This window comes from Melospiza georgiana, chromosome 9 (assembly GCF_028018845.1).
Source record: "Melospiza georgiana isolate bMelGeo1 chromosome 9, bMelGeo1.pri, whole genome shotgun sequence".
Classification (NCBI taxonomy): Eukaryota; Metazoa; Chordata; class Aves; order Passeriformes; family Passerellidae; genus Melospiza; species Melospiza georgiana.
Window position 1 is genome coordinate 15,263,197 of NC_080438.1, and position 25,819 is coordinate 15,289,015.

General features: G+C 37.4%; 1 protein-coding gene across 2 annotated transcripts; it reads right to left on the reverse strand.

The window, feature by feature from the left end:
- Window positions 1–1,223: 1,223 nt before the first annotated feature.
- On the reverse strand, window positions 1,224–25,345 carry MTF2 (metal response element binding transcription factor 2). 2 transcript variants are annotated; one of them, XM_058030136.1, is made up of 15 exons: window positions 25,243–25,345; window positions 15,983–16,181; window positions 15,754–15,835; window positions 14,398–14,493; window positions 13,913–14,013; window positions 13,433–13,581; window positions 12,097–12,192; window positions 11,223–11,291; window positions 10,274–10,397; window positions 6,956–7,023; window positions 6,408–6,578; window positions 5,666–5,774; window positions 5,454–5,512; window positions 5,216–5,320; window positions 1,224–4,366 (listed from the first exon to the last, which is right to left on the reverse strand). In XM_058030136.1, the coding sequence occupies exons 1-15, from the start codon at window positions 25,245–25,247 to the stop codon at window positions 4,012–4,014; spliced, it is 1,788 nt and encodes a 595-aa protein (XP_057886119.1). In that variant the 5' UTR covers window positions 25,248–25,345; the 3' UTR covers window positions 1,224–4,011. The 2 variants fall into 2 exon arrangements, with proteins under 2 accessions (XP_057886119.1, XP_057886120.1); XM_058030137.1 differs by lacking the exon at window positions 25,243–25,345 and adding an exon at window positions 24,835–24,890.
- Window positions 25,346–25,819: the final 474 nt, after the last annotated feature.

Consider the following 25,819-nt stretch of genomic DNA (forward strand, 5'->3'; position numbering starts at 1 on the left):
TAACAATGGGAAGTAATCTGAATATTGTCAAATTGAGAAGTTGGAAACATAAATTAGAACAAGAAAAACACACACTGATGAAATAGTATCAGTAAACAGATTAGAAGACAATATGAAAAGAATGGTATGAACTACAGCTGTATTTGAAAAATTAGTATCTGCTGGCAAAATATTTTGGTACTAACAAAAACCAGAATAACTGTTGATATTATGGTATATGGAACTCAATACGGAAATATGTACAAACCTGATTTACAAAATAGAGATGGGCTAGCTGAGAACATGAAAGGATTCAAAAATGCAGAACATTATAACACCAAGACAATACAAAAAATCTTTGTTTCATTGTTGCTGAATGACAAAATGGAAAGACAGCAAAAGTATAAAACTTCAAGCTCATTCTCAGACTGTGCACAGCTTGTAATGGTATTGGTCTTTTGTCTTCCTTTCTATTGTCCTGTACTACCTTTGCTAAAAGACAGTTGTTTTCCCCTCCAACTTCCTTCAGGGACTCCAAAGGAGACTCTTTTCCCCTGTCTTTCATTTCACCACACCTCACCTATAGATGATCCAATTTATAAAAAAAAAAACCAAACAAAACACCAGCAAGCTTTCCTACAAACATTGACAACCCCAAAGTTTAACTCATGCATAAATGTTTTTCGAACTAAACTAGGATGTCAATAGATCTGACACCTCAATATGGGTGTTTAAGTTCAACATTGACCAAACAATGTTTCAATGTTTCCTAAACCCTTTTCTCCATTTCTACAAAAAGTAATTTTCTTCCATCATGCCCTTATTTTTCATTCAGACAGATGTGATCCAACTAGAGATGTGCCTGAACATATTACCAGCATAGCATTTGCAAGACTCCTCCTCTTCCCTCTGTGTACAGAACTGATGCTTCTGTCCAGTTTATTCTTATCACTCTGTTCTATAGCTCCATCGTCAGCCTTGGTATGTTCCATCTCCATTCACCAATTTCCTTTTAAAATATAACACTAAAGATCACTTTAGTAGGATGTTCCAAAGACAAACCATTTTTCTGTTTATTAAATTATCTCCCCACCCCTAGAAAATAAAGTGCTTGTCTTCACCTTTAAAGGCCTTTTTTAATGTATGTCTTCATCATGTTAAATTAAAATATTGACCTTCATTTCATGTACCATGCTTAGAGATTTTTCAAAATTCCTTCGTAATCTCACTCAAAATGCGTTATGCATAGAAAAACCACAGTTTTATTCAAAATTCCTGTTGAAGTATTGTTGAGAACAATGATTTGACAAATAGTTTGCTATGATGCATATCTTACAATTCTGACCAGCATTGTGCCATTATTTCTTTGCTGAATTGTTCATGCGATATCTATATTTTTAGAACTGTCACAAGAGACTTCTCCTATCTAAATACTACTGTAATACAAATAAAACATAATGGAAAAATATTAAATATACACATAGAAATGGTTCTAGATCAGTGACTACAACAAAGTCGAATTACATATATTTACACACATGCGTACATACAGTGATCGAGTTATACCAGGATGAAATCATTACATACAGCAACATTTGTCTTTTCCTTTAGACACACCACTACTACATACAATGAAATTCACATAAAATGAGAAAGGCATTCGTAGGTGTGCTTTAACTACTACTCTAGCTCTATCTTCAGCAGCACTATTGCAGCATTTTCCAGTACATGACACCTTGTAACAAAGCATCCCTCAACCATAGCTGGAACACCAGTTAGTGTCTATGTGCAGGGCAAGTGTCTCCAGGACAGGAACAGGAAAGCTAGTGATTGGGAAGTGATGGATGGGAGGATGCCACCAAGTATGTGCTTCACAAGAGTACAGAATCAAAACTCATTCTTCTCTCTCAAAAAATACACACATTTAATGTTGGTCTTTTAATTCTAAGAGAAAAGCAATTCCAAAAATACAAACTGAACATCAGAGTTAAGTCAACCACCGTGATAAAATGAAAACAACATTCACAATAGTTAGGTCTATGGACAACTGAAGTTTGACAAGTATTTTCTCCCCACACCTCCCCCACTTAAGTCCCCAAGTACATTCCAATATTTATCATTAAATGAATCTTTATGAAAAATACTGCTGGTGTTCAGTTAGAATTAAAGGACTTGGATAAAGTGAAACAATAAAGACAAATACAGATGGTGTGAGTAAGGTTACAAAGGCTTTACATTTTGCATTATCTCAAGATATAAACATTCAAAAATTAACATGAAGTTGCTGTGTTATCAAAATATTGCAGCTATAGGCAAGGCAACATTAAATTAATAGCTGAGGGTGTGAGAAAAAACCCACACATTTTAGTGAAGGTAAACAGAAGTGGGAGTTTTTAATTAGCATTTTTATAAAGCTAATATAACCCAGCCAGCCATAAGCCAAACACAGGATAAAAAGCTTTCTCTGCTTCCTTTGGCTATAAGGTAACAAAAAAAATTCAGGAAAAAAGTCACCTTTTCAAGATGTTCAAGATGAGCAGAAAAAGTCAAATAACCAAGTAATGGAATAAATAAGTACTAACTCAGGCAGTACACTTTAAACCACTCTGTCATTTGTTAATGTTACATAATTTTATTTTGGTGGCAAACTGTAAGCATGTAAGAAAACTAACCTTATACAGTACAGTGAATAACCACCAAAGTAAAAATATTCTTCTGTTTACTCTTTGGCTAAAACCCCCTCAAAAAGTAGCAGACAAAGAAAAAATATCTAATACTGGCAAGAGACTTTTTGACTTTTTTTTTAAACAAGTAAAATAATCTTACCAATTTAAAACTTGGTACATTTTATAAACACAAAAGAGGTAATGTTGTAATAAAATCAGTAACGTTACTTCAAATGGCAACATTTGTTGACCCTGTGCAATAATACACTTAATTCATACTCCATTTATCAAAATATGACTGTTCTACATGTATGTAGAAATCCTGCATGAATCCTGTCAACTTACTTTATAACTGGGACATGAAATTTACAGAGTGCCACAAGAGCTTTCAAATTGTTATATCCAGTCGAATTAATTTCAAAATCTTCAGATCCTGCATTATTTTTTATTGGTTAATTCAAATGGAAAATAATGGAACGTAGAGCACATGACCATCATTGACTGCACCCACTGCCAGAACACGCTGCACTGGTTGGACACTTTTCCTTAGTACATAAAAAGCAACAGCACCCAATAAGCCTGAGACGAAATGCTGCTGTGTAAATACTGGCAACTATTCCTGAAAAAAGAATTATGGGATGTATTCTCAGAAGCTGACCGATCCCATAATTTGTATTGCATAGGTCACAATCACACATCTATATACACGCCAGGGCTGTGTGTGCATATACACCTTGGTATACAGCACACACACACGCACACACACTGAATATATTAAGAAGACAATGAAGTCTGGTCACAGAGCAATTTACAGGCTCAATATATTTTTTTCTTTTTTTTTTTTTTTTTTTACACTTTGTTTGAAAGAAAACTTCAGTATTTTACAGTCTTCAGTAGGCATTATATACACTGCACTTATGAAATCTAGAAAGTATTGAAATAGAAATACATTTCTGCAAACATTTGGGTAAGAAAACAAGATTTTTTCAAATATTTGTGCTATCTACATAATATTTTCTCTAAATCACAATAACTGTATCCATGGAATGTTCTCTAGAAAATGTCATCTTTTTTTAAACACCATGCACATTTTTAAGCAATTGTAACCCAAAATATCCCAACCTACAACAATCTAACAATGTTCAGATTAAAAAATTTAAGTCTCAGATCAGATTTTAAAAAGATAAGTCTTTATCACATGAGCTGTAATGATAATGATAACAATTACACATTAAGGCTAAACTGGTTTTGTTTTGTTTTTTGTTTTTTTTTAGAAACACATTTAAAGACCATTTCTCTCATGGCTCTGCATTATGAGCTGTACTTACAGATGACAGTGCAGTGAACATAATGTTCAGTCCTACAGTCAGGATGCAGTTGCTCCTTCCCACTCCACCAGATACTGCACCTTTCCATCAAGTGTCACCCGGCGAGCCAACACACGGTACTTTTCCCCACAAGCTATTCTACCTGCTGCACCAAAGTAACTAGTGATGGAGTTCTTCAGATGATTGAGCTGTAACTCCTGATCTGCTAAGTTGTTAAGTATCTCTGTATTGAGTTCATCATACTGGTAATCTTCCTTGCTCTCATCATCTTTGACAATTTCTGAATTTTGAGTCTGGAGTGCTTTTCGTGGAAAGCGGCCTCTCCTCCTCAAATGTGGTATTGCAGCAGGCCAAGTTCTTCCTGTTCGAGTCCTTTTTCTCGAGTCAGATAAACTATTGAAAATAAAACCCCACAGCATTAACTCCAAGGGAATGCAGACAAACTATTGAAAATAAAACCCCACAGCATTAACTCCAAGGGAATTCAACATGTATGCTGTATCATCAGTTATTGGCACGCCACTCATGTAATAACTTTTGTTGTTTTTTTCACTCAAAAAATACTTATTGCCTACTGACAGGTAACTCTAAGTATGACACAGTTGCTAACAATTTCAGAACTCTAAATTAAACATGAGCTACTTGAAAATTAGTGTGTATCAACAGTGCACACAAAATGACTCATGACAGCACTCAATAGTATGAACCAGAAAGGGGAGACAAAACAGTAAAATCCACGTACGTCAATAAAAGAGAAATTTCTATTTGCTGAACTTGAGAGAGGGAAAAGTTTTTGCTTGAAGGAAGGTTGACTGCAGTTAATAATTTATTTATAAACACTGTGCCAGAATTTTTTCACGCTCTATTGACTGTAGAAAATCACAGCATACTTAGTATTTTATAACATGAACATATAAACCTAAAAAACAAGCTGCTGAAATTAATTCAGAGTACATCAGTTCTATTGTGACCACTAATAGAAAACTAAACTCAGCAAATGTTTGCAGTTTAATTATTTTCAGTAAATGTCACTTAGCCACATATTTTATATCAAAAAACAGTGGTTAGCAAAATTCCTCAATCTCTGACTTGTAAACAGAACTACTAAAGACAAATTTTCACTCATCCTATTTCTTTGTGTTTCCCCATGCTATTTATAGCTCTACTACTGAGAAAATTTTAGTAAAATTAATACACTGCAAATCTTCATCTTCATAGCAGACAGAGTAACTGAATAGTTACCTATAATGTCTGGAAATGTTAGATGAGGTAGTTTCTTTCATACTGGCAGCACCTGTGGATTCCACATCTGAGGTATTGGATGAATGTGCAGTTCCATCAGATTTCCTGTTTTGCAAGATAACGGGTTTGCCAGGCAAAAAAAACAATCTTACATTAAAAACTGAGCTGACATTTCAGAAGCAAACAGATAAATGACATGGTGTTACATGTTTGATGGGAGGGATTTTTTTTAATTTACCCAACAGTGCATGGTAATTCCAAGGCTGGGTTCTCTATCACTGGAACTGGTTCATTATCCTAAGGGGGAAAAAAAGGTACTTAAATTTTTTTACTGATTTTATTTGTGAGCAAGGAAGGGAGAACATAAATTCATATTAACTTGTTATGTTTTTCTTCAACATTTATGATGCAGTTAGAAGGAAGGGAGGAAGGGGGAAGAAATATCCTTACCAGAGGAGATGACTCTGGAGTTTTGTGAATCATTTTTCTTGTATAGGGACCAGGTGGACGACCTACTGATTTTTTTTTCCCCTTTCTTTCTATACCATTACTTAATTCCCTAGAAGAAAATTTGTATTTTATTCTGTATTACTGATGGTAGTTTTCATTGAATACATGTTTTCCTTTGGCAATGAATAACAATTAGATGCTTATTTCTAAAACATTGTATTAAATGAGGTGATTCTGGCAAATCAAAATTTGCAGGTACAAAGCTACATGGTTTTGTTTTATAGTAACATAACAGAGTCAATGTACTTCTAGGAACGTTACTGATTCCCAAATGTTGAAGAGGAATGAACAAGTGTTAAACATAATTTATTCATATGACCACTCTTGGTGAAAAAGATGGCACATTTACCAATACAAGTTACTATTTCCCAATATCCTTCCTACTGAGAATTCTAGTTAGATTATTGCTTAAGAGATCCAGTAAGGCAAAAGGTTTTGTTTCCCAAATGACAGCAAAGTTGGGATATTTTCTGTTGTTCTTACTGCTAAATTTAATGTTGATTTTTTAGAAGAATCCTAATAGAAATTTGTTCTAAGACCTTGTTCTCACAAATAACCTGCCTTTACAATTAATTTGGAAAAAAAATTCTACAAAGAAAAAGCCTTTTTTGTTGGCACCAAAAAAATAACTAAAGTAGCCCCAATTAACCACAAGACAGCTAGAATGACTGGGTTATTTTACCTCACATCAGGGATTGGTTTAGATGACTTTCTGCCTTTAATTTTGAACTCATGTGAAGTTCCTTCTGGCTCTTTATCAGCCTTTAAAGCAGCATTCGGTGGCACAGGCGGAACTCGAATTCTCAAACCAAATAAATGCTTCTTTTTCTTTATTTCTTTTCCAGACATAAACCTAGATGGATGTTAAATTAATTGTTAAAGTTCTGATACCAGGGATCTCAACTTTTACAACAGCATGGTACATGCAAAACAGAATTATGCAAAGAGAATAGCCATTTAAATGCTACTTTATTCCCCTCTTTACCCCATTGCAATCCTCCTCCTCAAAAACAGAATGTGAAGTGGAAGGAGAATGGAAGTTAAAATGGTTCTCTTGGTCTGGGTCACAATCAAAACAGCTATGTAATGTTATAGTTTATAATAGAAACATTATTTAAAACTTTAAGTGCTATCTACAGTCAGAGTGATTAACACATAGACTGAAGACTGTAACCTAAGTCAGATTAAACAGGCAAACAACATTTAAAACAAGAAGTACCAATAACTTACATAGTCTTGTAATCATTTAATGCCTCCAGGACATGCTCATATCTTTCAGATTTTGGTGTGTCTGCCAGCTGTAAAGTATTAAGAAATAATTTAACCTCTCATATTCTTTAGTAATAGAAAGATCCCAGTTACTTTTAGTCATTGTAACTATAGATTTGAATGTGAAGTACATTAAGGAAATATTAGCTGTGCATATTAACCATAATCCCATACATTTTGTGATTTACATCCACAGAATTAATGCCAGGATCAAGCCTAGGACATAGAATGAGTTTCACTTTTAAGAAGTACAAGAAAAATATCTCAAAAACCTTTAGTACAGTGAGGGAACATAACACCAGATTAATCTCCCAAGCAATCCTAACAGGACTCCCAAGATCCCAACAACCTCCCAAGACTTATATGTAACAGAAAACTTAAAGTTTTCTGTATGTACTCCTAAATTAATTGAGATTGCAAACACAGGATAAGTAAATAGACAAAAGAGCCTAATTATTTATTATAATTATGGCAAAAGTCTGCTATAGGACTCATTTCGTATTTTTAATACTACTCAACTTGATACAAAAAAGAAAAACACTCAGAAAAATTATTAGAATTAATAAAACCCCAAACCAGTAGATGTATTTTCATGACCCTTTAGCTAAGACCCAGCCTAACCTCTCTCCTTTCACCAAAACCTCAAGTAACTAGTCCCTATCAAGCTTTCAAAACATGAAATCTTCTCTCTGAAAATTTGCATAAATAATTACAGAGAAAAACATAAGTATGGTGGTGACTATCACACAGACACAACATTTATGTACCAGAATGTAAAAATAGATTGTTTACATTTATATTTATCTATCTACTTTTCAATTCAAGAACTACCATTGTTTCCAGTTGCCATGCCAAAACTTGAAAATTTATCTGTAATTACAGAGCTGTCAGCAGTTTATAAGCTTCACTATTAATATGAATACTAAAGACCAGACAGTACATTTACAGCTCAAAGAAACTCAACAGAAAACTCAGGATCAGATAATTTTTAAAGAATACAATCCTCACCAAACATCACAGAGAAAAGGTCAAAGAATTCAATATGCTAACAGCTAAAATTAAGTGAATAAATGTACTCATAAACCCCAACATTGTAACATAATTTTGAGCAAGACTGAAAGTCTACCTGATTACCAAAAGTAATGGAGGTGCTCAAGAGGTTTTAGTCAAACAAAGTAACAACTTCTTTTCCATCTTCACCGTGTGCATTCTGTTCAATCCATTGCTATCTAGAGGTCTTGCAATGCTAGACTACAGAAAATTGCCACATATTTATTGCTTTCTAAATATTAGTAATTAAAAATTACTGGCTTAGGAGTTCTGATAACTCCACCATTTACTACTGTCTTACCTACAGCTAAAAGCCTTTTCCTCTTACTCAAGTATAAATATGTGGAGAAGGAAATTAAAATGTCATTTTTAACAGTGGCAATTTAAGGAGATCACAAAACCCCTAAAATTACTATATTGTACATGTTAATTATTTCTGTGACTAATTTGTCTCCCTCATTTCCCTAATTAACTAAAGTTAATCAGATTTTTCAAGCCAATTTTTCCAACTTCACGAAAAACATTTAAAATCTGTACAGAATAAGGTATTTAAATATCTTCAAAACAGCTTGTATGAATTTATTCAAAATCTAGCCCTCTCAAAGTGTAACATTCAGACTTCAAATCAGTAGTTCCCCTGAAGGTGTAGAAATATTAAAGAATTGAAAATAGAAATTAATGAAGTGAATTTATTTGTTTTGGATCTGCCCTTTCCTTCCTCCCCCTTAGTTACATGTTTTTCACAGACTGAGCATGGATGGATTGGAAGCAGAAAGGAGAAGAGCACAAAGAGGAGTGCAGCCTTTCAACTTCTTCAAAATGGCTTATGTGCTCCAAGCCAATGACAGCTCCACCCTCCTCATCCACTGCTCTGACCAGCCAGTCCACATGGCATTATGTTAAATGTAAGGAGTATTATGTTAAATGAACAAACCATTTTCTTCTAACTTCCCTCAATACTGAGAAAAACCAAATTCAAAATTAATACAGCTTACATACTTGTTAAGCTGTATAGTAAGATAGCTAAAAAATTAATTCTATTGAAAAAATGGTGTGAAAATTACATTTTGTGTAGCCTTTTTTAATTCAAAGCTCAAGACTTCATATGACAGATTTATCGATTCTATTTATCGATTTATCACTTAGATAAAAGATGCCATACACAGCTAAGTAAACCAGATACATATTCATTACTCTAATTTTTAGCAATGCTTTAGTGTTTGCTTAACTTTCTATCAAACACTGATAGTTTAAAATACATATCTTTAGACTATTTTCCATTATTTATGAAAAATAGTTACTTATTTCAACTTGGTTCTCACATTGTGAGTGCTAAAAAAAATGGACTACAGTTCTATGAATTTACTGAAGTATGGAAGTAGAATGTACTGATAGAAAATTTCAATCCATTATATGCCATATATTTTAAAAAACCTTCAAAACCCTAAACATTTTTCATGCACAAAAAGAGGACTTACTCTACTAGCAGTATCCCACTTTGAACTTAAGTCATAAATTTTTGCATCTAACCTCATATGAAGGAACCAAAATCAACACTGGTCCTCTTGGTTAAATATGAAGTCAATCTACTTGAGTAAATGGATTTTCTTTAATGCTAAGATAAATTCTCAGTAATCAAATAGCTGGGAAAATAACTAGTATAGTAATGAACTAAAATAAAAATGTCTTGACAAGTAGCTGAATCCAACTGCAAAAGGATCAAAACTAAACTGGATACAAACTGACCACCACCACTGTAAGAATTAGGAAGGAAAGAAGAAATTTTTTAGTAGAATATTTAACACAAACAATGTGTTACACCTTAGAGACACTGAATGTGGTCTTCACATGCAATATACTCTGCCTTCAATTCTACATTTAGATTTTCAGGTCACACATGAAAATATCAACGTAATCAAAGAATCATGAAACTAAAACAGAATGTAGATATGCAACAGAATAAACAGCTAAGTAATGGAAAGTCACCATGCAAGCAATTAGTTGCATAGATGACTTGAAGAAATTTTACAGTTTAGAAAAATATGCACCACTTAAAAAGCATTCTATTTCTGCAAGGAAATAAAAAATTATGTCATTACTTGGGATTATCAGATTTTAAAGTACTAAAGGATTTAACATCCAGAGTAAAACAGTTCACAGTTTGTCAACTTTCAGGACATATGTATGCACTGTGATTTAGAAACAAGAAAGGGTATTCTACTTACTTACCTCACCAGGATGCAATCTATCCCAGTTTTCATTAATGTAGGCCATAAGTTCAAGCTCCGAATCAAAATATTTCTTTTTATGAATAACACTTAGGTTGTAAAGGCATAGATGTGCTATATCTACCCTAGAATATTTGAATAAAAAAACCAGAGAAAACAAGTATTTTTCTTCCAATTGCTTTCCTTTGAAACAATTTAGTAGAAAAGATATTAGCATTATACAGGTGGAGGAACACAAAGCCCAACTTAAGACACTCAATCCAGACAACACTGTGAAGTCTCCTGCAATTTCTTTTCAAGTGATTCCTTCTGTTTTGCATCTCACTTTCATTTCTGCCTCATGTCATTGTCATGATATTTTTTTTAAGCTCCAAAACTGGTCTGGACCATGGGATATGTAAGTAAGTCTGAATTCATACTTGAATGTATCAGTTCTGAATTCATGCAAGTATTTTGGTGAATTAACATTTAACAAGGTAATTTCCACCATGTATCTGTTAGCACTAGGTATACATCCACTAAATTGGATATAATTTCTATTACAGACTAGTTCCATTAAGTCTATTCAAGGAAACTTTTATAAAATATATCAGGATGTGTGCTCTGGTGCCCACTATATGTTTGGCTTATATAATACAGCAGGATCCTAAACCTGCAAGAAACACTTGATTTAGATATCACAATCTTCATATACACAACAAGTGAGTTGCTTGTCACTGCACTGAATGATCCCAGGATTGAATCCCAAGAGCATGCAATCACAATATATCTCTACCCTTGCAGATAACTTTGAAAGAGATTTATCCCTGATCATACACACAGCAAGAAGGACTCAGGAAACAGCTCAAGCTAACAAGCAGATTCCCTTTTTGGCAAGGAGAACTGGAACATCAGAAAGAAAAGCAGAGCATGTATCCAACTCACTCTTTTTTTTAAAAATTCATACTTACCATCTCAAGGGTAAACGTTTGAGGTATTCTGGTCCAGAACTGCAAACTGAGCAAATGAACGTATAAAACCTAAAAACACATACAAATGTATATGTACACATGTCTGGGTGATGGGTGTTCATACACACAGTGTTTAAACACCCTGATCATGAAAATAATGAATGTTAAGCAAGCTAGAAACACAGCCATGCAGTATTTGTGAGTCCCTTTATTCTTTACTTTAGCAACTTCTTTAATCTGTGCTGATACCTACTGGGCCAGATACAAGGTACTTTGATTTCATCCTGCTACCACTGCTTCACTCTGCCTGAGGAAGTCCTCAACCTGTGACTGTATCAGTTAAGATGCTCTGTAATGTCCCCAGCACAAAAGTGCAAATATGCATTTTAAGGACCCATACATTCCTGGGTCCTAACTCAGTTCCTTCATACAAACATTCCAGAAAACTTCCCACATAAAATTATAATAAAATTCTCTTCTTTCATCTACTGCAAGTGCTCAAAGTTCCTCTTTAAAAGCACAGACCAGCACTTTTGTTTGTCTTTTTGTCCTAACCCCTCACACATGAATAGAGGATGCAGAGTTGCACCTATTGTATAAAGGATTTCCACACAAAGTAAAGGCAGTAACAGCTGCAATCCAACTCTCCATTTGCCACCTCTCCACCACCCACCACTGCATCCTGTTCAACTGAGATGAAGAACTGCATTTTCCTGGCACCCAAACACAGGCTGTCTTGTGTATAAACTTCTACTCAAAACTAAAGCCCTTTTTGAAAACAACTGTTGTGTTATGGATGCCCCAATAAAAGCTTATATGTGAGATTTCCCTCATATTTTAAATAAATACAAGAAATACAGCTTAATTTTCTTACCTGTCACCAAAAAGCATTGGCTTTTGGAGGCACTGCACACAAGCCTCATGAAACCACTGTTTACATTTGCAGCACTGCAACATCTTTAGATACCAGCTTCAACAACAGAAAGAGACACAAGACGTGTTTAAAAAGTTACTGAAAATTGTTTCTTCATTATATTTAAATTAAATAGAAGGGATCTTGTGACCCAAACTGATTTGCACAGTTTATAAAACAGTCACCTCTATGGATATTTCAGTAACATTTAGTTCCATAATGAATTACTGGGAAAGACAGAGAGGAATAATAAAAGATAGGCTAGTAAAAGAATTTATTAAATTATTAAATTAAGAAAAAAAACCATTTCATTTACTCTGACATCCACCTTTTAATTCCCAGTAAGAATTAAGGAACTCCATATAAGCTCCTTCTGACATACTAGATTTAGCTTCCATGTTACTTTCTAAAGCACAACACAACTCTGCATTAAGTCACAAACATTTGTTCTGGGGATCCAACTACTTGAATCCCCAAAAGAAACCTCATAGTTTACACCTTTTCCTTTTTCAGCTTCTCCCTTGAGAAAGGGAACCATGCAAAGCTGACAGCCATGTTTGTTCAAGTCTCAAACCAGAGCTCTGTCCTGCGTGCATACCCTCAAAAACTTTGCTTTTTGTGGGACTCTTTACTTGCATTGACCTCAAATCTACAATGCTATCTTATTCTTTCACTCATACATGCAGACACCAGAGTACTCCTCTCTACATGCTAAAGAAGTCCTGTTTTTGCCTTTCTTGTAAAAAAGAACCAGCAGAGGACTCTGTGATGCCATAAGAGGGGAAAAAAAAAATCTTTCCCCTGCCAGTCACTGAAAATCAGGATATGACATTATGGTAGAATCAGAAAGCTGTCTATTCCAAAAAAGTTTATTAAACTAATCTCTAGGCACATTTATTTTTGTGACTTATGACAGAGCTGAGTTAACATCTGAAAAATTCTGCCTAGAATTATAAGATCATGAACAAACAATTTCATCCAGACTCAACACATCAAAAGTAGCAAGACAAAAAGATTTCTTGCTCATTACAGACTGCAGCGTGATGATCTCTGATGGCCACATGACAATTAAAACAAACCAAAATATTTCATGGGAGAAGAAAAGAAATTAATACATTTCCCACAGTGAGACGCTTCACAAATGCACAGAGAATTCAAAATCCCACTTTGCATCCAGTTTCTGATATGTACACACAACAGAAACAAAAACTAGCAAGTTCACAAGGAAGTCTAGAAGAAGAGTCCAAGTTTGGAGCTGCAGTAGAGAAAAGTTCTTACATATTATCCATTTACTTACTCTCCAGGTCCTCCACAATAGCAGTAGCACTGCTGGACGTTGGTTTTATGACCAGCATCCCACTCAAGGTCTGTTGCATTATATGGTAACGTTTGTTTCATGACTTGCAGTGCTTTGGCATTTGGTCCTTTCTTAAGTGCACCACCTCTCTGGGCCAGAACAGATACAGTAGTTTACAAAACCCAGTCATGTATATCTGAAATTTTCAAAGCTTTTCATTTGATTGTAGAAAGGTTTTCATAATTTTCAAGTCAAATATTTTCAGGTGTATTTATGTTTTTATACTAGCATGTTTGTTTAAGAGTGTAATATTGTCAATTTCTAAAACAGCATTACTTCTCAACATACAAAATTTGAGTTCAGATCAAAGATAAAAAAGAAATCACTGAAAATATGCCATTTCTTTTTATTGTTTCAATTTCAAAAACAAAGATGCATGCAATATGAAATGTAGGAACATTTTTTTTTCTAGAAACACACCTTTGTTGTTGTTGCAAATACACACTGTCGACAGAGCCATTTATCGTCTGAATCAATCACGCTGGAATCAATATTTGGTGTGTGACACAGCTGATGGTAACCTGGATGAAAAATGATCAGGAAACTGTTATTAAAATGACAAAAGCTTACACAGAATTAACTGTGTTGCCAGAAGCACATAACTTAGTGCAACTATCAGGCATTATTCACAATTAAGAGCCAAAAACCTGAACAAAAAGATTGGTTAACACATTCAAAATGGTCTTTTAAATTTTCTTAGTAGAAAAAAATAATCTTGACTTACAGAACAGGTGTTAATCACTTTAACATGGATTATCATCTTTCACTGAGCTGTTAATAGCCACTAAGGGCTACAAAATTTAAGATCAGTTGAGCAGTCAGTCATAGCCGGGCAAATATCCTCCTTTGTGAAACAAATCAAAACACCTTTAAAAATGCAGTAAATAGAAAAAAAATCTAGTTACCTTGCCCACATTTATCACATATAACCATTTCATTTGGTGCTTCTGAATACTCTTCCTGACATATTGTACAGACCATTTCCCCACTCTCAGTGGCTCCTAGACAAAGATCAGATTGTGATTTTTTTCAGATTATATCTGCATTTGAAACACAGTTACCACAAGTACAGCCTTTGGCATAATTTCACTTACAGATGCATGCATTGTAGAAATTTACTGTTACAGTGACAAACTTCTTAATAAGAAGATATTAATACATTTTGTACAGACTCTGTTATAAATATTTATATCACATATGATAAGCTATCAGATATCTATAGGCTTTGGATTGCCTACTGACTATGCAGTCCATGGTTCCTCAACATCAACAATAAAAAACCAGTAACTGAATAAAGAATGCAAATTTAGGCTAAAAATACCTAAAAATAAATACTATCTGAGTTGGAAGAGACCCATAAGGGTCATCAACTTGAAATTTTCATCATCTCATTTATTAAATTTTGATAGTTAGGATAAATGAGTCAGATTATAAACTAGTACTACACAGTAGAACAGCATTTTTTGCAAGCTTCAAGAAATAAAGCAGTTGATTTTTTGCTATTACAATACAAAGCTTTTCCTTTAAGCAGACATCAAGAATCTTAAACATCAAGAATCAACAAGAGCCAGAGCAGATTTCCATTGTGTTTGTACAACGAGGAAACTGTAACTGATTTTCAGAAGAAATTATCATCTATGCTTCATTAGCATTAGGTTATAAAAACATTAACTACTATGGAAATGTCTGAAAACCAGTAAGGTATTATATCATGGGTGCCTCACTTGATAACTACACATTTCTTTATATCACATGAATACTCCAAAACCTGTAATGGTTTCTTATGTGCAACAGTTATGGTGATCCTTTTAAGTGTCCAAACTCTGCTCAAACATAAGATTCACCAAGCTCTCGTTTCTTTCCATATTCTGTCGTTTCAACTGAAAACAGTACAAAGAATATAAACTTGGTGAAAATTAGGGCCTGGAATTTTCTGTTAGGGCAGAGAACTAATCCACCCCCACCCAAACAAACTCAAATGTGATTATTTTTAGAAGTGATTATTTTTAGATTATTTTTAGAAGATTGGTTTTTTTCTCCACCTCACTCACGTGAAAACAGACAAACAAAAGCCCAAAACAGTAACTTCAATAACAGTTGTTTGAAAATATTTTTTTCTTATTTAATTTTTGTTCCTGGTTCACATTAAATTATATCACTCTTTAGAATAAAAGAATATTATATAATAATCTTTTTTAACAGATACCAGTAATCTAAACAAATAGGATACCAAACAATGACTACTTCATGGAAGTTCTTGCCTGTTTGTATGTCCTTCCAGAGAACCCAGGATTTTGAACTGTCTTCAAATATAACGAAGCAGTTCTGTTTCAGTTTGTTTATCTGAAAGACAGAAATACAGTGGAAGCCATGAGTAAAAGCACCAAACAGAAGAATGTATTTAATACTACATAAGTGAGCCAATAATACTGCAATTTTCAACGGTATGCGATACTTTAAGACTCCAACGAAGTTAAAAAATAAGATTACCTTTTTGATAGTTCCAAGATAAAACAAGCCATCTGACCATCTAGCTAGGACATCCTGACCTTCCTCAAATTTACAAAATGGCTTTTTGGCTTTCTGTCCATCATGGACCGACTGCTTGGCCAGAGACGCTGAGCTCTTGTGGCTGCGACGTGAAGGAGAGCGCTTCTGGACCAGTGAATTTCCCGCCGCCGCCGAGTCTCTGAGGGGGCAAGCAGGAGAGCAGGTAACCACGACTGGCTTAAAGGAACCACTGCAAATACCAGCACAACAACTCCAGGGAGCAAGAGACCTGCTTGTCCTTTGTAACTTTACACAGCTTTAGTAGCAGTGCCTCTGCTACTAAGTAAGTGTACAATTTCTGAAAGGAACAAGTTCATAAAAGAGAAGTGTTCTAGGAAATCAACAAATGTAAATGGGGATGGGGCTGCTCATCCCCAGCTCAGAGACTCTTCATAAAATCACTAGAAGCATTGAAAAACACATCAAAAACATTCAATACAGGATTACTTATACAAAACTCAAATCACTGCCAGTTTTCTAAAATTCCAAAGAAGCTAAAAAGATGCCAATTCTAACTGCATTACCTTGGTTGGGAGAGCACAGCTTGAGCATTATGCTGGCTCAAGGTACACTGAGGTACCACCAACACAGAACCATGCAATGCCACTAAGCATTACTGTAGAGCTTTCCAGCACAGGAAGAATTTCTACATGTGGAATTTCTTATGTAAAATCAATTTTCCTTGTTATTTTCCACCCTTACTCTAACAGAGAGGAAAGAAAAACAACAAATCGTGCAAACTTTCTTCATATATGAAACCCAAAATTGTAAGTTAGTTGTATCAATAAGCATTTTTGCTCATACATTCCACAACATACAGTCTATCTACATGTAAGTGTGGATATGCTTTTATATCAGACTAGCTGTCAAACACTACACTTCAATTAAAGCAGTAAAATAGAGAAAGTTATAAAACAGGACCACAGATTGCACAAGGCAGAATTTCACAAGTAATACTCAGAATTGGAGACTATGTAATACAGTTACCATTTGTGTATCCGAATGTATTTTCTCTAGAAACTGCAGGTATGTGTAACTAGGATGCAAACACAGTTAGGGAGCAGGGAATCAAACAGGATACAGTCAATTGAAGAGCAGTTTCTCCTCACTCAAGATATCTTAGGTACATTATCAGCACCAGAAACATTTGAATTAATCTCAAAGCATAGACAAAAGCAGTAAACTAATTAGTGCCCCATATAGTTTGAGAATTGCTATACAGATATTTGAGAAGTTGCTCCACAGCTTCAAGGAGAAAGGAATCATCTCTCTAAAGAGTTTGCTACTCACAACATGATAATAAAACTGGGAAGGTAATGGCTTCAAACACCACACTAAACAGTTTAAACCAAGGTTAGGCACAAGAAAATCAGCTGCTTTAAGCATATTTATGATCTATGTGACATTTAACAATGACATGACAGTAAGAGCAGCTATAATGGGCCTCTGGCATCCTCATGCACAACTGGGTCACCACTTTAAGTCCTGCTTAATCCCAAACACAAAAATATTCAGATGGGTGACCCGGGAAGACCAGAGGACCAAAAAAATCCTTTGGCTTGTTTCACAGCTGACACCTTATCACTTCATCTGACATCCTTTATCCCTGCATCAGAAAATTAAACTGTCTTTTCCATCTTCTTTCTTCATGGTGCAAGTAACAATGTTCAGACCTAACATCCTGCCAGATTTCCCAGATAAACACTCTTACCAATTCTGCTGCTTCTTACACAAAAGCTGATTCAAGTTACTGCTACTTTTCCTCAGCTCTACTCTAAACCTCTGACAAATGAGACAGGACACATGCAGCATTCAAAATAGGTTTACCATAGCAGAGTGGCAGCCCAGGACACTTCTTGCTTTCTTGGCACTAACATCTGGTTTACCACCAGTTTGACAGAACTCCTCTCAGAGAGGTTCAAAGACTTTCTTTCAAAAATTTTTCTGGGGTTTAAGACCCTAGGAAAAGCTAGGTTAGCCTAGCAATAGGTAGCTGTTCCTGCTACAAGGCAGGAAAGTTTATTCTTCTTTTCCAGCTTGAAGAAATGCGTGAAAGATCTTGTACCAAATACACAAAAAGGTACAAATTCATTTATCATAAACAGTACAGATTGTCACTTTAAAAACAACTGTGAGCTTTATTTTTAAAAAAGTCTTCAAAAGCATTCTTTTAAGTACAAAAATTTGGCTCACAACACCACTGAAGCACAACAAAAAAAAAAGTGCATCATTTATTGACACAAAACACTTAAATGAATCTATACATTCACTTATACAACAACATAAATACACAATAGCAGCTTCAGCCCCTGAAGAACCTTGATAGCCAGCAAAGATGTGAGCCAATAAAGCAGGCACGTCTCCATTGTCCACACTGCTCTCTTTGTGAGTGATGGCAGTGCTGAAGTGACAACTGAACAGTTCATGAAGCAGCTCCTGCTGTGGCACTTCATGGTTTGTCTCAGACACTGAAAATAGGGTTACTTATTACAATAGGCTGACAGTAACTAAACAGTTGCTGGCCACATGGATAGGAAGTTTCTCTTCAGGGAAACACTCCCTCAGTGATTTTGACTGCGACTAAGTAGGAAGCCAACTGCTTTAACAAGTTGACTTTAATGAATAGGACATAAGTTACTCAAAGTAGGTGTCTCTGAAGTATCTTCCAGGACCACTGCACAAGAAATGCAGTGCAGACCAGTGTAAAAGCCACATGCATAAAATGTTACTAACTTGCTCATCTGCCCTGTCACAGCTCTAACTGCTGTAGTGGAATGCCAAAAAGTCACACCTACCATTAAAATAAAACTTTTGTTGGAAGTTCAAATGCGAACTGAATTTTAAAATTCGCAAGCACGAAGGTTAAAGTTCCACATTTTCCAGCAACTTGCTTTCCAGTCTTCCTTAAAGTTAACTTCATAGCAGCTTCCTAACATATACTATGGTTAGTAACCTGGAAATAACAATTTCCCCACCATCTTAAACACTTCTCTCCAAGAACTTATAATTGCACAATATCTGTCAGATGCACTGTTTTCCAAAAAAATCTCACACAATATAAAGATCAACATTATCTCATTTAACTTTCACAACCAAGTTACACTGTATGTCAAACAGTATGTATGGCTTTACATCTAATACTCAGTGTTAAGGATGTTGTGCTGTATTTTATTCTAGCACTTAAAATGCAAAACCAAAAAAAAGTATTGATATACCCATACAATCTTTCAGAAGTCAGTGGTGGCAGTCAGTAAAATGTGTCTGCACACTGATATACATTTGAAAATAGAAATGCACTTCCACCTTTTCTTTAGAAGTTGATGTCAAAGTACTGAAAATGCTCACTGATTTTCACCTCTGAGTCTAGACCATAGCCACAGATATTCTCAAGTAAGACAGGTAGATACCTTCGATTCATCTACTTAACATATTAGTTTATAATGCATTGCAGAAGCAGGACATTAATTGTTATCGTCAACAGGAATGGCAAATTTCCTCCCAAAGTCAACTACCCAAATCAGTCTGATTTATGAACCATAAGCAGTTACTGCACCTAGCATTGTATTTAGCAAAATTAGATTGGTTAGTTTTAACTCACTTATAACTCTAATCTCTTCATCAGTAGTTAGAAAATTTTGGTACTCATTTGGTACCTCTACAGCTATCCTACAGAAAGAAGAAGTGGAAAAGCTGGGGGAAAAATATGTGAATAGGTTGGAGGATTAAAAAGACTGAGCATTCTTATTTCCAAGTGTCTTTTTCTTAAAATCATTCATATTCCTGTACTCCTTCAGTCTCAACAACTGCTGTGAAAAAACTTCTGTTAAGAAAAACTCCCTTGACGGGTGGTTGGTTTTTTTGTTGGTTTTTTTTTTTCCCCAGCCATCTCAGTTCACTGATCTGTTTAACAGAACTGTTTGTAAGCACAACTGAATAAATGCAAACAAGCAACTTGGGACACCAACTCCCTCAGCTGGCACTGCCAGACTGCATGACTGAACCAGTCAGGTGCACTAACAATCCACACAATTTCAGGAAATTTTTCGAGAAGAGCTGCCTGATTGATAAATGCTGCAACAGTAACAGATGACAGCTATCCTATAAGCACAGATAGTTTTTGGAAGTATTAAAGACACTAAGTTTTAACAAGAAAGTGCTCAAAGAACATTAAAAAAAAATTTAATCCGCTGAGAAAACTCAAAGTGGGACAAATAGCTCATTTATTCCTAGTAAATACAAATCACAGTGAACAGATGATTACTTTAAAGACTTGTCAGAAGACAACTCAGAAATCACACATAGAGCATTGTACTAAGATAGCCCACAGAGCTTTAGGATCTATCTCAAAACTGGAAATGTGGTATCCCACAGGAAAGGAAAATATAGTGAAAGACCTTATGACGACTAGAGATAATCACTTCAGATTCTGGACGTATGATGTTACTGCTGATTAACTGCAATTTTTTTTTGGTCTGAAGTTGCAAACTAGCCCTTTATTACCCTTTATTAGAGAAAAATGAACTATGAAGAAGTTGTAAGATGCTGTAAAATACCAGCAGTCTTCGCTCCTTGAAACAGGAGTTAACATTCACATGGAATGAGGAGAATGGAGGTGTAGCAAGGGCTCAGAACACACAAAACTCATGGCAGTTTCACACATGGCTTATCCAATACAGCAGCTTGCTCCCTTCCCAGCAGCTCTGGAATAACAAGCTGGCTTCTCCATCAACTTCCTGTTCAGTCTTCTTTCCCTTAATATGAATTCACTGACTGACATTTAAAATAAATTGAAGTACCTCAGAGAGAGATCTGGTGACTAAACAAGCCAGGTACACAAGTGCTCACAGCTAGAAGACAGCAAAAAATGGAAATTAATCTTGTCTGAGAGTAATAATCATAGCCTGTTTACCCAGCTCCACATAACCAAGCTCAAGCCATGTTTCCAACATTGCCTGTGACCTGGATGTGGTACCTACATTAACAGCTGAAGAAACATTGGATCCTGGCCACATTTCTTCCTTTCAGCCTCCTCACTATTTATGAGGTCTCATGACAAGCACTATCTGTTCATTGTGGCAAACATACTTTCCTCCCCCAGATAAGATTCTGCAGGGCCAAGAAGACAATCAAAATTAACAGGATGACAAGTCAAATTTAGGATAGCTTCCTCCACCCCAACCCAGGTCCAAACCTCAGATCAGGTTAATTCAACAGGTAACAAAAAAGAAAAAAAATCACTTGGATTTTCATAATACCAATGTTATTGCAACAGTCACTTTCCAATTACACATAAACAGGCTATTATTATTAGTACATTGCCATTAACTTTTATTAAGCAAAGGATCAAGTATAAATTGAGATTATAGTCTCTCCCTTACACTACTTTATAGACTGAAATGAATATTGCTTTTCCAGTGTGCTATATCATACAACATGTACAAAACACTTGAAGCTCCTTATCTTTGCACTATTTTGCATGCTGGTACAATCAAAAGCCAACTGCACCAAAGAAAGGCAAGGGGACTATAATCCAGGCATCCCTCAGTCTAGAAAAGCAGAGAGTAATACCTGGGGGATAAGAAATACATTACCAAAATTACTTTCAGTTTTAAGTGTTGTTTAGGATAATACAATAACACAGGGTAGAAAGGCTCTCAGGAATTCTCTAGTCCTGCCCAGCACAGCATCAGCCATGAGGCCAAACCAGGCAGCCACAAAAGCACCCTGTGCCCCTGTTTCACTGCTGAGCTGCCACCCTGGAGAGGGGATGTTCCCTCCCCCATCACAATCTCTCTTATCCCAATGTAGGCATGTTACCTCTCATCCTCCTGCCAAGTACGCTGTGAAGAGACCAACTGGATCACACTGATTTTCTCACAGGAGCTGGAAGGCTGCTGTTATATCTCCCTGAAGCTGAATGAACCTGATTCCCTAAGCCTCCTGTCACAGAGCAAGTGCTGCAGTCCCTGACTGTCCTGGTGGCCCTACACCAAACTCCTCTAGCTTGAGGTCTCTTGCAGTGGTAGCACCCAAACACAGCAATTCTGCCAAGATGCTGTCTAATGACTTTGCATAGAAGGAAATAATCATTTCCCCTCAGACTTCTGTTCTTATAGCCCAGGATACCACTTGCCTTAGCTCACAGGACATTGCTGGCTGGTATTCTGCTCTCTGTCTGTCAGATCCCCAGATAATCCTGCAAAAGTGACTCCCAGTCAACCTTAGCCTGGGCTTCCTTCTCCATTTGTGAGTTGTTAAAATAGATCCATGCCTTCAAAAGCACAGACATCACATTAAGTGACAAAAGTAATAAATTTTGCTTCTAAGAAATAAAAAACTGGTAATAGAAACAAAGTGACGCCCTGCAGCTTATTAATCTGATTGGCAGTTATGGCCATGAATCCGCTGCATATCAGAAAGAAGTTCAGCCAGAGGACTGAAGGAAAGTGACTGTTTGTGACACAAAACTTCAGCATCTAGATAGAATACTCTGGTTCTGCCCTCTGACCCTGTCAAACATGACTGTCCTTAATAACATTGATGCATACTGTTAAAAAGAGGTGGTCACTAGCATAAGTGTACCCCCATGTTCATAATATTACAGTCATTTGTGATTTTATCTTTGCTCACATTCTCCCTCAAGAAATCTTAAATAACTAGAGGTGTTTTAAATCTCTTTGATATAGTGAAAGGATTAGAGTTGAAAAGATCATTACAGAATAACACATTCAGTACGTAGGGAAGAAAGACAGGGCAGTCATGTACTGCAAGAGCCATTTGTCTGGGGTTGATCATGTGTTTGCACATGAAGGTACAGGGAGAAAACACTGGTACTGGGTCACAAGACACCTTTTCTGACCATAATTCCCCTTAATTGTATCCTCAGCACCCCATGAATGCAGCAACTGCTTTTTGGGTTTCTACACTATCCAAATCCAGTATACACAGCAACAGACCTAAGGGAGTGTGAGCATGCACCCCAGCAATGAAAGAAATAAAAGACAACATTCTACCTTGCTCTGAGAGAAGTGGGGAAGGAAAAGGATTTCAGAGCTGACCAAAATCCCATAACAATAAGTTTTCTTTTTAAGGTTAGTCTGCAAGAACTACAACCTCCATAAGCATTTCACAGAATTTAAACAATAAACAGATCTAAGATGTAAGTAAAGTAGTGATATCCTGGAAGATATTTAGTTAATGAAGTATTTCCAGACTCATCAGGAGTGCCCTCATCATTAGCTCTCCTTCTCTCAAGGAAAGTTAAGCATCTTGATTTCACTCCTCCATGGAGATTATCTCTCCAGCCATACCTGTGGTTTCATAATTCTTCTCCTGTTGTGTTTTGCTCAGACACACTTCCCCTCCATTTCCGGCAAGGAAGGCCTGTGAAGAAGGTGAAACCAACTCTGCAGCAGGGCCAGTGGCCGCTCGCACAAAAACGCAGCCAGGTCACAACTAATCCAAGGTCCATGCTGGCCTCCAGTCACATCCCCGAGCCTCCTTCCCACAGCTCACATGAGGAGCACAAAAGGTGCTTCAGTGCCTCTACATTAATTCACATCCATCTCCAGGGAATACTCAAGTCCACTGTCTACTAGGAAATTAACTGGAACTTATTTGTTACAGCTGCTCTTCTCATAAATTTTACTTGATCTCCTGGTGCAGGGAAGGACAAACGTAACTTCATACTAACTATCAATACATGTCTCTTTCAACTATTAAAAAAATATATATACCCTGCTGACTAGTATTAAGTCATATGAGAAGCATCTACATCTGATTTTAAATTCTTTCCAGAACAGAAAAGGCAAATTGTTGGGAAGCCACACACCTTTACTTGACAAAAGAAGGGTTAACTGTGGAGAACATTACTACATTATACTCTAAGCACAGATCCACATTTCACAGCTTGCAGCTCCTTGCAAAGATTCTTCTCATTTTCACTACATTATGCATTTCCTTTCATATGTTCCATCTCTTTTCCCCTTATTCTCCTTTAAATGAAAAGCTATGAAGTCATTAACCTGTATTCTAATAAGACAGAAATGAAACATTTTCACCTCCTCTCTTAATCCCAAATGTTTTCAAATTAAATGCAATTTGAGCTCTCAAAAAAAGGGACAAACATTACCAGGTTAACTTTTACCAACCTGATTACAGATCAAAAGAAAAAGAAACAAGAGGGAAACTTTCTGTTACTATCCCACAGTTTAGGCAGTTTGAGTGTATATCATTGACCACATTCCCTTAAACTAAGTCAGGAGAACACCATGTCATTATCCATTGCTACGCTTGACCTTTTAAAGTTATGATAAACTGGGCCTATCAAAAATTCCAGAAACAAGCATAATGCTACACCGCTTTCCTGGCAGAGCCTTTCATTTAATTATGCAGGCCCTCTGCTTCTAATAGCACCCTGATCCTTTATGGATGAGCGACAAGCCCTCGTATTTCAACACCAATATCAGCGTCCAGAGCATCCAGCACAGACCCATATTGTTCTCTTTCACTGGAAGAGGTATCAGCCCATTCTATCCACAGAATTCAATACCAAAAAAAGGAAAATGCATTACTGCATATCCTTTCAGCCAGCAACAGTTATCACATTTAAGTGGACTAAAAGCCTGCTGTGCATATTCAAATCGTCAAGCCTGACAGAAATTAAGAGATGAGGCACTTAAAAAAAAAAAAAAAAAGAAAACAAAAAAAAAAAACAAAGCCACACAAAAAACCCAGAACAAACAAACAAAAAGAAAATCCCCAAATACAAAGTTACCAACGAAAACCACTACCTCTTTGTGCTGTTCCCTTCGCACTCGAGCAAACGCAGCCTACTCGGACAATATCCTTGAAGGAGGAGAAGATGGAAATACAGCTGGCGCGAGGCTGCTGGCACCTCAGCGCTGCAGCCCCCGGCCCCGCCGACCGGCCCGCTGCCTCCCTCCCTTTGTTTTGGTCACCGAGGAGCACCGCTGACCCCTCACATTCGCCTGCCAGCGGCCGCTCGCAGGGAGCTCCCTCCCCCTCGCTCCCTCCCTCTCTCCCTCCCAGGCCTCGGGCTCCCCGCGCCGGAGCGGGCCCCTGGCCGCGCTCCCCGCCGCGCCGCCGGGATGCGGCACCGTCGGCCGGGGCTGCGGGGATCGCGCTCCCCCCACCGCGCGGGCCCGGCCCGGCCGGCCCTCCCTCCCCCCCACCCTCACCTCATTCGGTCTCTCCAGTGGTGCCAACCGCCTCATACAGGGAAATCGGCGAGCTCGGGAGCCTCCCTCGGCGGCGCGGCGCGGTGCGGCCGGGCGCTCGGTGCGCAGCGGGCCCCCGGGCGCGGAGCCGAGGCGGAAGGCGGCGAGGGACGGTCAGACCCGCCTCACGGGCAGCCCGGCCCCAGCGCAGCCCCTCGCCATTTTTGTTTCCCGCGGAGGAGGCGCTGGTGCATTCTGGGAGCACAAAGGGCCGCGGCCCCGCCCCGGCGGCCCCGCCTGCGCCGGCAGCGCCGGGGGCGGGCGCGGGGGCGCCGCGGCGGAGGAACACGGGCGCAGCCGAGCCCGGGCGCTGGTGAACAAAGAGGGACTACTTTAGGCGTGCGCGCCCGGAGCGGATCTGTGCGCGCCGCCGGGGCTCGGTGTAGCTGGAGCGCTCATTGTTCCCGCCGCACCTGAGGGGATGTGGCGGGGTCTGGGCTCCGCCACTCCGCAGAACCCCCGGCCGGGCTCGGGGAAAAGCTCCCCGCGGTAGCGGTGTCGGTCCTGCCGTGCGGAATGACCCTGGGTCCTCCTTCTT

What these genes read in the sequence shown, in the direction of transcription:
- MTF2 (XM_058030136.1), bottom strand. An exon ending in AAACGTTTACCCTTGAGATG is followed by an intron (nt 10,398 to 11,222) that starts GTAAGTATGAAT and finishes CAAATATTCTAG; the next exon opens with GGTAGATATAGCACATCTAT. An exon ending in TTAAATGATTACAAGACTAT is followed by an intron (nt 6,579 to 6,955) that starts GTAAGTTATTGG and finishes ACATCCATCTAG; the next exon opens with GTTTATGTCTGGAAAAGAAA.